Below are 11,159 nucleotides of genomic sequence, written 5' to 3' on the forward strand. Positions count from 1 at the left end.
CAAGATGGCGACGCACCTCCCTCTACCCTCATGCCCGTGGACGGACCCTGCCCGTTTGCAAGATGGCGGCAGCCTGGTGGAAAGCAGCTTCCCGCCGCCTGACTCGCCACGTACCCACTCTCAAGATGGCTTCTCCCGCAAAGCCCCACGCAGGAGAGCAGCTCGCTCACTGGCTCAGGCTCCGTGATATGATCCCGCCTTTTCTCCCCTCCCCCGTCTCCACGGGTCGTTTCCGCTTCGAGCCCTGACGGACGGCCGCCTTCCCCAATGGCCGCCTGCCATTCCTCTTGGCTCCACCCTTCGAGCGGCCTCCTAGCCATTGGGAGGCGCTGGCAGGGGCCCGCGGCGCCCGCCCCGCCCCCTCTCCGTGGCGGGAGCCAATGGGCAGAGCGCGCGGGGGACGTGTTCGGGCGTCTCCGCCATTTTGTGAGTCTATAACTCGGAGCCGTTGGGTCGGTTCCTGCTATTCCGGCGCCTCCACTCCGTCCCCTGCGGGTCTCCTCTGTGTGCAATGGACGGGTAAGTATTGTGTCTCCGCGCTCCCCGACGACTTCCTCGCGCTCCATCTTTCCCCTCGCCGGCGCCCGGGTCTCTTCGGGGCCGGGGCCCGCGCGTCGCTCCGCCTCCGCCCGGGTTCGCGGGCGCCTCCGGGGTCCCTCCCCTCCCTGGGTCTGTCTGGGGCGCGGGCGCGGGGGAGGCTGCCGGGGGCGCCAAACGGGCAGCGCCTCCCGGGCTTGGAGGGGATGGGCCGGGCCCGAGTTCTGCTCGTTTCCGGCCTCCGCGCGCCCCGTCCCGAACGCACGAGGCGGTCGCGCGGCCCTTCCCGCTTCCCGTCCGCGCCCCGCGCGCACGCGCCACTTTTCGCGTGCTCCGGGTGAGCCTTCCAGCTCCCCGTACCCTCTTTGCGCGCCCTGTGTGGCCCTTCCCGCTCCCCGTCGAGCCCCCGCGCTTGCGTGCGCAGCTCTCCGCGCCCCCTCCCGTTGGGCTCTGCGCGTGCGCGGTCTTTCCCGCCGCGCGGACTCTGCCCTCGGCCTCCCCCGCCCGCCGCGGGCCCGGGCGCGGCCCGGAGACGCCGCCCTCCTGCCCGGAAGGGCGCGGGCTCTCCTCCGCCCCCGCCGGCCGCCCGGCCCCTCCCCGGCTACCCACAAAGGATGGCCGCGCGCCCGGCCCGGGGACCGGGGAGGGGCCCGCGCGGCCCCCCTTTGTTCCCGCCTGCGGGGGGCGCTCCGGGCCGGCCGTTCCCGGAGCGCGAGCTGGCCCGGCGGCGGGGCAGCCGCTCGGCTGTGCGCGCGGTGTGCGCGGCGGGTCGTCGTGGCGCTGGCTTGTCGCGCGTCCCGAGACTCGGGGCCGACGTGCGTGTGTCGGTGGACACCTTTGTCTTCGGACGCTAGGCTGCTGTCCGGGGGGAAAAGGGTAGAAGCTGCCGAGAAGGAAACTCGCTTTAAGCGGGGCTGTTGGCGTCCCGCGTGTCCGGGGCGCTGTCTCGTTTCCCCGTGGGGGAGGGGTGGGTGCCGAGGTTTCGGGAGTTGGAGGGTCCCGCAGGCGGTGCTGCCGATCTTTTCCTGATGCGGAGCTTTGAGCGAGCCCTCCTTCCGCCCCGGGGCTGACCCCCGGGGCGGGGCGCGGCGGCTCGGATGCCTGGAGGGTCACGTGTCCCGGCGCCTCGGGTTTGAAATGATCGGTTTCGGGCTGAGTCGAATCCAGGCCTGGAGGAGAAGCGCTGCAGCGCGAGGAACGCGGTCTGCTCGTGGCCCGCCTTCCGTGGGGGCCCGGCCGCACCTCCCCGGGGAAGCCCCCCGAGCAGGGGGCTGTGGCCGCTGTGGCCTTGCGCGTGGAAGGCTCGCACGTTCTCCGCAGAAGGGCCGTCTTGGGGAAACGCTTCCTGTGTGTGGGGCCCTCCCGGGGAGTAGGAAGCCGGAGCCGCTCCGGGTTAGCGGCCGCGGAGCTGCGTGCCTTTCATTCTTTTGGGTTTTCTGGGAAGCTTTTTCTTGGCTCGGAGATTTTTAAAAAATATGTTGATAGCAGGCTGTGGGCTTTTTTTTTTTCCTTTTTTCTAAATATCGGGGAGGTAAAGGCCCTGCTGTGAAGGAATAGGAACTGGAGAGAACGGGCAGGTGAGGACTTCGGACCCCAGGAGCACAGCCGTGCTTTGGCGCCAGGACACCCCAGGGTTTGTGTCCTGCAAGCTTGGCTCCCCGAGGGCGGGAGGGCCGGAACCAGGAGCTCTCAGAACCACAGAGGGAAATCGTGCAGGAAGCTGGTCTGTCCAGGTCGGGAGTGCAGGTGGTGGTCCCAGGGCCTCCCGGCCTGTCCGAGACAGCCTTCCCGGGCCAGGCAAGGGGCCGTCGTGTGACAACTCGGGTGGCTCTGTCCACGGGGCAGCCAGGCCTCAGCACGGGGGTGACTAAACCCCCTTCTGGACTGACGCTCCCTGAGTTGGCTAGGACCTGGTCCGTTTGCAGCTGCCACACCAATGCCCTTGGACGGCACTAAGCTGAGGCGTGCAGAGCTGTGGGAACCCTCCAGTAGACACGTTTTCTTCCCGCCTTCCGTCCAGCCCGCCTGAGGCGGGGAGAAAGTCCAGTCACGCGGAGCCGGGTTGAAGAGTAACCTGTGTTAATTTTATCAGATCCCTTCGGCGAGCTACCCCCCACCTCCCAGGAACCTTCCATCCTCCCAGTGTTGCGTCCAGAGCTCTGACCCCAGGGCCTCTGAGCCCACCTTTCACTGGTCTCCTTTCCTGTTGGAGAATGTTCCCAAAGTGCTTCCACTTCTTGTCAAACAGACCACAATACTTGAACCTCAACTCAAGGGTACCTCCTGGGGTTTTTGAAGGGCGTGTCTTTGTTTTGGGCGGGTCCGGAGGCGGGACCTGGGGTCCTGCTGGGAGGGAGGGGAGCTGGAAGACAATGGTGGCTCCTTTTCAAGTTGAGGTTACAGGGACGACGCTCACTTCCCTGCCTTCAGCGGTCTAGTTAGCAGAGGGCTTCAAGGTGGGGGGTGTTGTGCAGCCAGAGGCCAAGCTGGTGGCCATGGGGCGACCTCCCAGCATTCTGGTGGCAGCGGCTGTGGGCTCTCTGGACCCCGGGGACAGGGACCAGGGGACGGCCTCTCCTGCCCAGCCTTTCCTACTGAGGTGGGCAGCACACTTGGCTAACTGTTGTCCTTTTTCTCTCTCTACAGCATTGTCCCAGATATAGCAGTTGGTACGAAGGTAGGCACTTTGGCTTGACTTCCTCGTTACGCTTGCTCAGCCTGAGTTTGCGCTGACCGCGTGGGCCCGTCCGCTCACCCTGCAGAGCGCCGGCACCGTCTCTCCCCCCAGTGCCCCAGCGCTGTCCCAGTTGCAGGCCCTTCCCTCTGCCCAGCGGCATCACGTCCACCCCAGGCTGTGCGTTTCGGGCCTTGTGGGCCCACTGGCCCCTCAGCAGCAAATGCACCTTTGGCCTTAGTTTAGGTCCCTGCTCCCTGCCCTGAAATGGAGAGCTGGCAAGAGGCCTGCTTTTACCCACTCACGGTTGAAGCAGGCTGTGCAGTGGGGCTGACGGGGACGTCTGCCCGTGGAGGTTTTGAGCGCCCCTGGCTTGGTGGGGGCCAAGTCAAAATGTGGTTATGCCCCCAAGCAGTTTGTGGGGTGGGTGCTGGGACTGGAGGACACACGGGCTTTCTGAGGCAGTTGGGGCTACGTTGATGGTGTCGTGGTGTGGATGGTTTTTGTTAAGCATCCCGTAACCTTTTTGAACTAAGGGGAAAGGAGAGGTCTGTATCCTGTCTGTGTCTGAGCAGTAAGAAGGGCAAACGTTGGAGCACAGAGTTGGCGGGGGTGCTCTCTCCCCACAGGAAGTGGGGCCAAGGTGGTTCTGCCCCTAGTTGAGGATCAGGCCTGCGTGTGCCCAGGAATGTGACCTCCAGGGGAATCCTTGGGCTGATTGCAAGCACTGTTGGTTAGCCGGTTACCAGCTCTGTGTCCTGGCAGTGGCTGGGAGCCGGGGGAGTCCTCCCTCCCTGGCCGTGGTTCCTGAGCTCCCTGCAGGTGGCTCAAGTGACCTGAGCAGGCAGCCAGATGGTTTCTGGTCAGTCGGCCATGGTGCCTGGGCTGGGTTTCACTTTTCCCAAGTGGGTTTTTGTCTTCACACGCAGCTTGTGCTGATCTTCCTGCAGATAAAACCTGTTTGTTTGGTGGCAGGAGGGGGCGAGGGACTTTCACCTGGAGCATTTGTAACAATCACAGAAAATGTCTGGATTGCGAGTAATCCTCCCCCTTTCTGTGGGAGCCGCTCTCCAGCTGGAGCAGGTCTTCAGTGGCTGTCCTTGGAATGGCCCCCTTTTGGCCATCCTGTTCCCAAGGGACCCTTGCTTCCAGAATCAAACCTGCATGGACAGAAAGCCTGGGGGCACCCTCTCCTATCCTGCAGGGCTGAGGCTCCCCGCTAGCCGTCCCCCCTGAACCTGCACGCGGCCTGTGGAGGATCAGGACTAGCTGTGCAGGAAGGGAGGGCCGTCAAGGTTCTTAGATGCCGATGGAAGAAGAGAAGGTCCCCCCACTGCTGTTGACGGCAGAGCTGCCCTGAGCTGAGCAGCAAGGACACGCTTGAGGGTTCTTTTCCTGTTGATACTAAATGGACTCCAGGGTATGTGCCCGTGGGGCCTCCCCAAGTGCTGGCTGGGAAGAGCTCCTGGCCTGGCCCAGCTGTGCACAGGGTTCTGCCCTGCAAAATGTCGGTGCCCTTGCAGGCAGCCGCCCTTGAGTCCCTTGGTGTCCCTGTGCTGAAGAGTGCTCTTGAGCACCCCAGGCCTGTGTCATGGGAGTGGGAGCTGACAAGTGGGCACTTTGGTCCTCAGAGACATTGTTGGGGGGGGGGTTGGTGGCCACGAAAGCTGCCACTCGTGGAAGTCGCAGCCCCACCCATCCCTAGTCAAAGGCTGGGGCCCAGAAGCCCTTTTTAAGGCTGCATGGCCAGCAGATGCGGGGATCCTTTGCGAGCCTGTGGGGGCAGTTCAGGGCCCAAGTCCAGAGACAGAAGGGGCTTTGCTGTGGCTCAGGCAGGTGGGATCTGGACGTGCCTCCCCTTGGTGTGTGTTCTAAATGCTTGGGGTCTCGGGTGTGGGCTTTATTGGAAGCCTTGAAGCACAGCCTGCGATTGGTTGGTTTTTAATGTCTTGCTTTATCGTGTCAGACTTGGGCCTGGGACCAAGTCTCACTGTTCGGCCCTCTTTCTGAGCCGTGGTGCCGACACGTGGGCACTCGCTTCTGCGTCAGTGGTAGCCTAGGGCCCGTGGACTCCACAGAGTTGTGGGCTGGGGGGACCTCTGCAGGTGCCAGCCCATCCTGGGCTTGGGTTTGGGGACAAGCCCAAGGTAGCTATCTCAGCCGCGTGGGGCAGCCATTCCTGGTCCTTATCCAAAGGGCGGTTGGTGAACCTCTCGGGGTTCCCTCAGCTGGTCTCATTGGATGCTGGGCGTGGAGGGTCTGAGGGGTTTTAGGGCACCCCAGCATTGGCCAAGGGGAGGGCCCCTGGGCGTTATGATGGCTGTGTGGCTGCTAAGCAGGCAGTTTGGAGGAGGGGCAGAGAGACGGTGTCCTTGAGAAGGCATAAACAGGTGGAAAAGGCAGTTTGAGGGAGAAGGGGTGAAGCTGCTGGAGGCCCAGGTGGGGTGGTCTTTCCTTTTCCTGCCACCGGGCGCTGGGGCCTTGAAACTCTTTCTGGTTTCCAGTTTTGTATCCAGAGATTCCATTTAAGGAGTTACTCCTGGTTCCTTGTGATGGAGCCCAGGACACAGATCTTGGTCTTGGGGTCCGGGCTGCAGAGGGCAGAAGCATGCAGTGGGAGCCGAGTCCTTGCGGCTTGTGGGGTCCCTGGCTGAGGAGTGCTTGCGTCTGGTGCGGCCCCTCACCTTGTAGAGAGTGGTTCTGTGCTCAGGCCTCAGCTAGTGGGAGAGATGGCTGCCTCTGCCCAGGCCCTGGGTCCGTCTGATGTGGTTCTGGGGAGTCATCCCAATCACGCGGAGACCAGCGAGTGAACAGGTTGTTTGTGGAGAGACAGCAGTAGGCCACAAGTCACAGGGAGCCGTGCACAAACGGGCTTCCTTGGGCCCTTTAGGGGCTCACCCAGGGGTCCCCGCCCCTCACTGGACAGCACTGCCTGCGTGGAGAGGTAGTATTTCTGTGTGTCTGAAAGCCACGAGGGCAAGGCTCAGGTTCCCTCAGACGCCTGGAAAATAGGGCAGGCTCCTGTGGCTGAGCGAGTGGCTGCAGCATGACAAGGGGGCTTTGTTCCCCGGGCCTGCCAGTGGCCCTGTGGTCGTCGAAGACGGTCCCCTAGTGTTGACGTGGGCAGGGCTGCAGCTGAGCTCTCTAGGACAGAGTGGGGCTGGGCTCAGCTCCGTGTGGCTGTTGGCATGAGGCCCCGTCCACGAGAACATGGGAAGGGTCCTGCGGAACATGGAATGGAAGTGACACACGGGCAAAGCCCCTGTAGGCGGCAGGTCCCCCACCCTTGGGAAAGGAGCAGTTTCTTGGGATTAGGACCATGAGGCAATGTGAGTGAGGAGTGGTCTTTTCTCAAGGCCACGTTGCAGTGGGGAGGTGGGCACGGGGTCGCGGGGAGGGCGTCCGGTGTCCTGCCCTGCTCCACACACCCCTCTCTCTTCCAGCGGGGATCCGACGAGCTTTTCTCTGCCTGCGTCACTAACGGACCCTTTATCATGAGCGGCAACTCGGCCTCTGCAGGTAACCTCTGAGCCCAGTCCCCAGTTCCCTGGCTGGGGGCTTCCTCCCGTACATTTGCGTGTGCTCTGCTGCTTTGGAGGACGCTTGGGATGAATTGGTCCTGGCCCTTGTGACCCGGAGCCCAGTTCATTCTCACCTGACTTCCCTGTGGACGGACAGGCGGGCGGACACCGCGCCTGGGGACTGCCTTGTCCTCGTGGTGGCCTCCCAGAGTCAGGAAGGAGGCTGGTTTTATGGGAGCCCGGACGGTGCTCTACACCCTACCAACCATTCCTCTTTTCAGCAAATGGGAACGACAGCAAAAAGTTTAAGGGTGACAACAGAAGTGCAGGCGTGCCCTCCAGAGTGATCCACATCCGGAAGCTCCCCGGCGACGTCACCGAGGGCGAGGTCATTTCCCTGGGGCTGCCCTTCGGGAAGGTCACCAATCTCCTGATGCTGAAAGGGAAAAATCAGGTACCCACCCCAGCCGTTTGAGCGCCCCTTCCCGGGAAGGCCCTGGGGTGAGGTCCTGGCTCACGCCCCTGCCCTGCCAGGCCTTCATCGAGATGAACACAGAGGAGGCCGCCAACACCATGGTGAACTACTACACTTCGGTCACGGCTGTGCTTCGAGGTCAGCCCATCTACATCCAGTTCTCCAACCACAAGGAGCTCAAGACAGACAGCTCTCCCAACCAGGCAGTGCGTCCCGGGGGCCCGGGGCAGGGGTGGAGTCGGCGAGGACGGAGCCTGGGGTGCGGACTCAGGCCCTAAGCCCCCCTCTGCCCCCACAGCGGGCCCAGGCAGCGCTGCAGGCGGTGAACTCGGTGCAGTCAGGAAACCTGGCCCTGGCCGCCTCGGCTGCCGCGGTGGACGCTGGGATGGCCATGGCCGGCCAGAGCCCAGTGCTGCGGATCATTGTGGAGAACCTTTTCTACCCGGTGACTTTGGACGTACTCCACCAGGTGAGACGACCGGGGGCGTACTTGCAGCTGCCTCAGGTCCTCGTCCAGACCACGGGGGTCACTGGGCAGAGGTTGACCGCTCCTTCTCTCGCAGATCTTCTCCAAGTTTGGCACAGTTCTGAAAATCATCACTTTCACCAAGAATAACCAGTTCCAGGCGCTGCTGCAGTATGCTGACCCCGTGAGCGCCCAGCACGCCAAGCTGGTGAGTAGGACCCTGGGATGCCCGCCTGGCCAGCACACAGGCCCCAGCCGCTCACGACCCTCTCCCCGCCCTCTCCCCGCAGTCGCTGGACGGGCAGAACATCTACAACGCCTGCTGTACGCTGCGTATCGACTTCTCCAAGCTCACCAGCCTCAACGTCAAGTACAACAACGACAAGAGTCGGGACTACACGCGCCCTGACCTGCCCTCCGGCGACAGCCAGCCCTCGCTGGACCAGACCATGGCTGCCGCCTTCGGTAAGACGCCCGGCTTGGTGCCCAGGACTGCTGCGTGCCACGGGAGGCGAGGACGTATAGCTCAGTCTCAGTGCCCCAGGCGCCCCGTGACGCCGACTCTGCCCGGGGAGGTTGGTGCGTGCTGCTCCTTGCGTGGCCAGCACAGCCCGCGGCCCAGACCGCCCGCTGGGTGTGGGGCCGCGGCCCCACGCAGCCCTCGCTCGCGGCGGAGGCGGTGGGTGCGATGATTAGTGTCTCGTTTGTTTCTAGGTGCACCTGGTATAATGTCAGCCTCCCCGTATGCAGGAGCTGGTTTCCCTCCCACCTTTGCAATTCCTCAAGCCGCAGGTACTCAAACACTTGACCTCGTCCCCGCCGTCGATTGTGCATGCCCACACACCTTTCCAGTAGCTCTGCTTCCACGGGCAGCTGACGTGGGCGCAGTCTCGGGGGGAGCCCGCCTTCCTGGGTGCAGGTCTCTGGGTTCCCTGAGGAGCCTGGACAGGGCAGTCGTAGGATAGGGTCATGCAGAGAATCCGCTAACCCCACAGTCTCTGGTCTGGTTCCCTTAAAGCACCTCCCGGGCGAGGACGAGCGCGCACGGTGGTTGGAGGGATGTGTCCTTAGTAGATGAATTTAAGTGGCCTGGTAAGCAGAGCGGCATGCGCCGAGTGGGCACACCTGAGCGCGCCCCCCCCTCCCCCGGGGGCCGGCCTGCCCTTGTGGCAGGCACGGGCCTGCTGCGTCCCGTCCGGTTGTCGTCTGCATGGTGAGGGGCGCCTGCATGCACGCACAGCCGAGGCCCGCCTGGGCCCGATTCTGCATCCACTGAGCGCAGCTTTGTACTGTTTGGCGCATGTAGGCGGGTCCAAACCCAGCACGACCTGTGCCCCGAGGAGAGGAAGGAGGAGCCGGAGAGGCTGCACCGGCCGAGAGTGGCCGCGGGCACCTCCTGCGTGCTTCCGTTGTTGCATGAGAACAGGCAGGACCTGTGCTGGCCTCTTGGCAGAGGACGCTGGGCGCTGCTGCTCCCCTCCTGACCGCCTTTCCCTCCCCAGGCCTGTCGGTTCCTAACGTGCACGGGGCCCTGGCGCCTCTGGCCATCCCGTCGGCGGCGGCGGCAGCAGCAGCGGCGGGCCGGATCGCCATCCCAGGCCTGGCAGGGGCAGGAAATTCTGTCCTGCTGGTCAGCAACCTCAACCCCGAGGTACGTGCCTCTTCCTTCCAGGCTGTGGGTCCCGGAAGCACGAGCGGGGGAGTCCCACTCTGGGGTCTTAGTGCAAACGGCAGCAGGCTGAGCTCCTGTCAGCCCCAGGCACCAGGGGTCCCTCGGGGGTCTCACCCCGGGTCGCGCTCACTGCCTCCTTCCTCAGCGCACAGAGTTCTCTTGTTCTCCTTTACGCCTTGGTTACGCCTCCAGTTCCGTAAGATGCAGAGTTGAAATGTTTTTTGATATGTGAAAGCAGTCCTTACGATTTCTAGCCCAACAAGGCGCGGTGTGAAGAGGCCCGCCGGACACCTCTGCCGAGCGGTGCTGGCCCGCAGCCGCGGTCCCGGGGATGGCGAAGCTGTGCCCATCCCCACGGCTGCGTTTGGCTCAGGGAGAGCGCTCGGGGGAGCTGACCAGGGCTCGCGGGCTTTCACTCTCGAAAGATGGGACCGGCTTTAATGAGCGTTCCAGACTGTTCTGTCGTCTGTCTGCCCCTCCTGTGACTTCCTGGCCTGAGGCGGCCGGCCGGGGGCGCGTCTGGGCCCCACTCGAGCGAAGCCCTCCACTAACAGACTCGCTCTGCCTTGTGCTTGTGTGAGCCTGGTGCGGAGGCCCACCTGCTGCGGTGAGCGGGAGGCGGCGGCCCCGGAGCCGCCCGGTGGGCCGCGTGCTCCTGCCTGTTCCGCGAGGTGAACCTGTGACTTGTAATGTGTGTAGATCTTGACTGATGGAGCGCTCGTATTTCTTATGTATTTACTGACCTATGTTTTTTTGCTACTTTTTTTCTTTTCTCCCCTTCCCCTTTCCCAATTTTTTTTCTTGCCCTGATCCGGAATTTCTTTGCCAACTGACTGCACGGTACTTCTGCTTCCTGTTGTTGCTTGAAACCAAACAAAACCATAAATAAATAAAAAAACAAAATTCCCCCTCAAACCCTGCTCTCCGGAAACCAACCTGCCCTTGAATATTAACATCCTGACAACTTCATCATCCATCAACCTGCACGCCTGTGGGGCTGCCTCCTCGTGGTGGACGATTGGCAACTCGCCCCCTGACCTCTCCCTTTCCCTGTCCCTCGCTGCCTTGCTCTGCTGTCCTCTAAAGAGAGTCACACCCCAAAGCCTCTTTATTCTTTTCGGTATGTTATCATTCACACTTTTATTATCTTGTTTTCATTTAATGGAGGTTATTTTTGACGCCCTAAGATGTACTATGAGTTTGCAGTTGGGCATTCTGCCTCGTTACATGGCTTGCCTTCGGTTTGCGTATTTACTCTGATTCCGTAGACGCATGGTTTATTGCCCTGCATGCTTTTCGAAGAGTTAAAACGTGTTGGTAGCATGCTAAAGTGATGGTTCTTGGCCATTGACCTTTCCTGGATTTTATGACTTCTCTGCTGAAGGTAGTCTTCCTGGTAACATTCCCTGTGACTAGACGCAGGTGCCCAGAGGCAGAATAAGCAAACCTTCGGGAAGAGCCAGCCCTGTGCGGGGTGTGCGGGGCGTGGGGGCTGGCGGGGGAGGCGGCAGCAGGGCCCCAGGCGGCTCAGTGCCCCTGTCCCTGCGCTCTTGAAGGCGTGTACGGCGATGTGCAGCGGGTGAAGATCTTGTTCAATAAGAAGGAGAACGCCCTGGTGCAGATGGCGGACGGGAGCCAGGCACAGCTGGGTAAGGCCCGTGGGGCGGGCGGGGGCCCCCTGGGCTGGTGCCCATGGAGCCTTGGGTCACCACACGTCCTGCCTCCGCAGCCATGAGCCACCTCAACGGGCACAAGCTGCACGGGAAGCCGGTGCGCATCACACTGTCCAAGCACCAGAACGTGCAGTTGCCCCG

General features: G+C 62.6%; 1 protein-coding gene across 1 annotated transcript in view; it reads left to right on the forward strand.

Annotated features, from left to right (window-relative positions):
- Positions 1-375: 375 nt before the first annotated feature.
- PTBP1 (polypyrimidine tract binding protein 1) overlaps positions 376-11,159 on the forward strand; it is an 11,819-nt gene continuing 1,035 nt past the window's right edge. Inside the window, exons 1-13 of the mRNA XM_081803670.1 lie at positions 376-519; positions 3,184-3,214; positions 6,655-6,730; positions 7,014-7,186; positions 7,267-7,413; positions 7,506-7,676; positions 7,771-7,881; positions 7,964-8,138; positions 8,388-8,465; positions 9,176-9,324; positions 10,432-10,465; positions 10,902-10,994; positions 11,075-11,153. Of these exons, the coding sequence (XP_081659796.1) occupies positions 512-519; positions 3,184-3,214; positions 6,655-6,730; positions 7,014-7,186; positions 7,267-7,413; positions 7,506-7,676; positions 7,771-7,881; positions 7,964-8,138; positions 8,388-8,465; positions 9,176-9,324; positions 10,432-10,465; positions 10,902-10,994; positions 11,075-11,153 (1,325 nt within the window). The 5' untranslated portion in view covers positions 376-511. The remainder of the gene's footprint in view (positions 520-3,183; positions 3,215-6,654; positions 6,731-7,013; positions 7,187-7,266; positions 7,414-7,505; positions 7,677-7,770; positions 7,882-7,963; positions 8,139-8,387; positions 8,466-9,175; positions 9,325-10,431; positions 10,466-10,901; positions 10,995-11,074; positions 11,154-11,159) is intronic.

This window comes from Leptonychotes weddellii, chromosome 1, assembly GCF_054177405.1.
Source record: "Leptonychotes weddellii isolate Sample4059 chromosome 1, ASM5417740v2, whole genome shotgun sequence".
Taxonomy (NCBI): domain Eukaryota; kingdom Metazoa; phylum Chordata; class Mammalia; order Carnivora; family Phocidae; genus Leptonychotes; species Leptonychotes weddellii.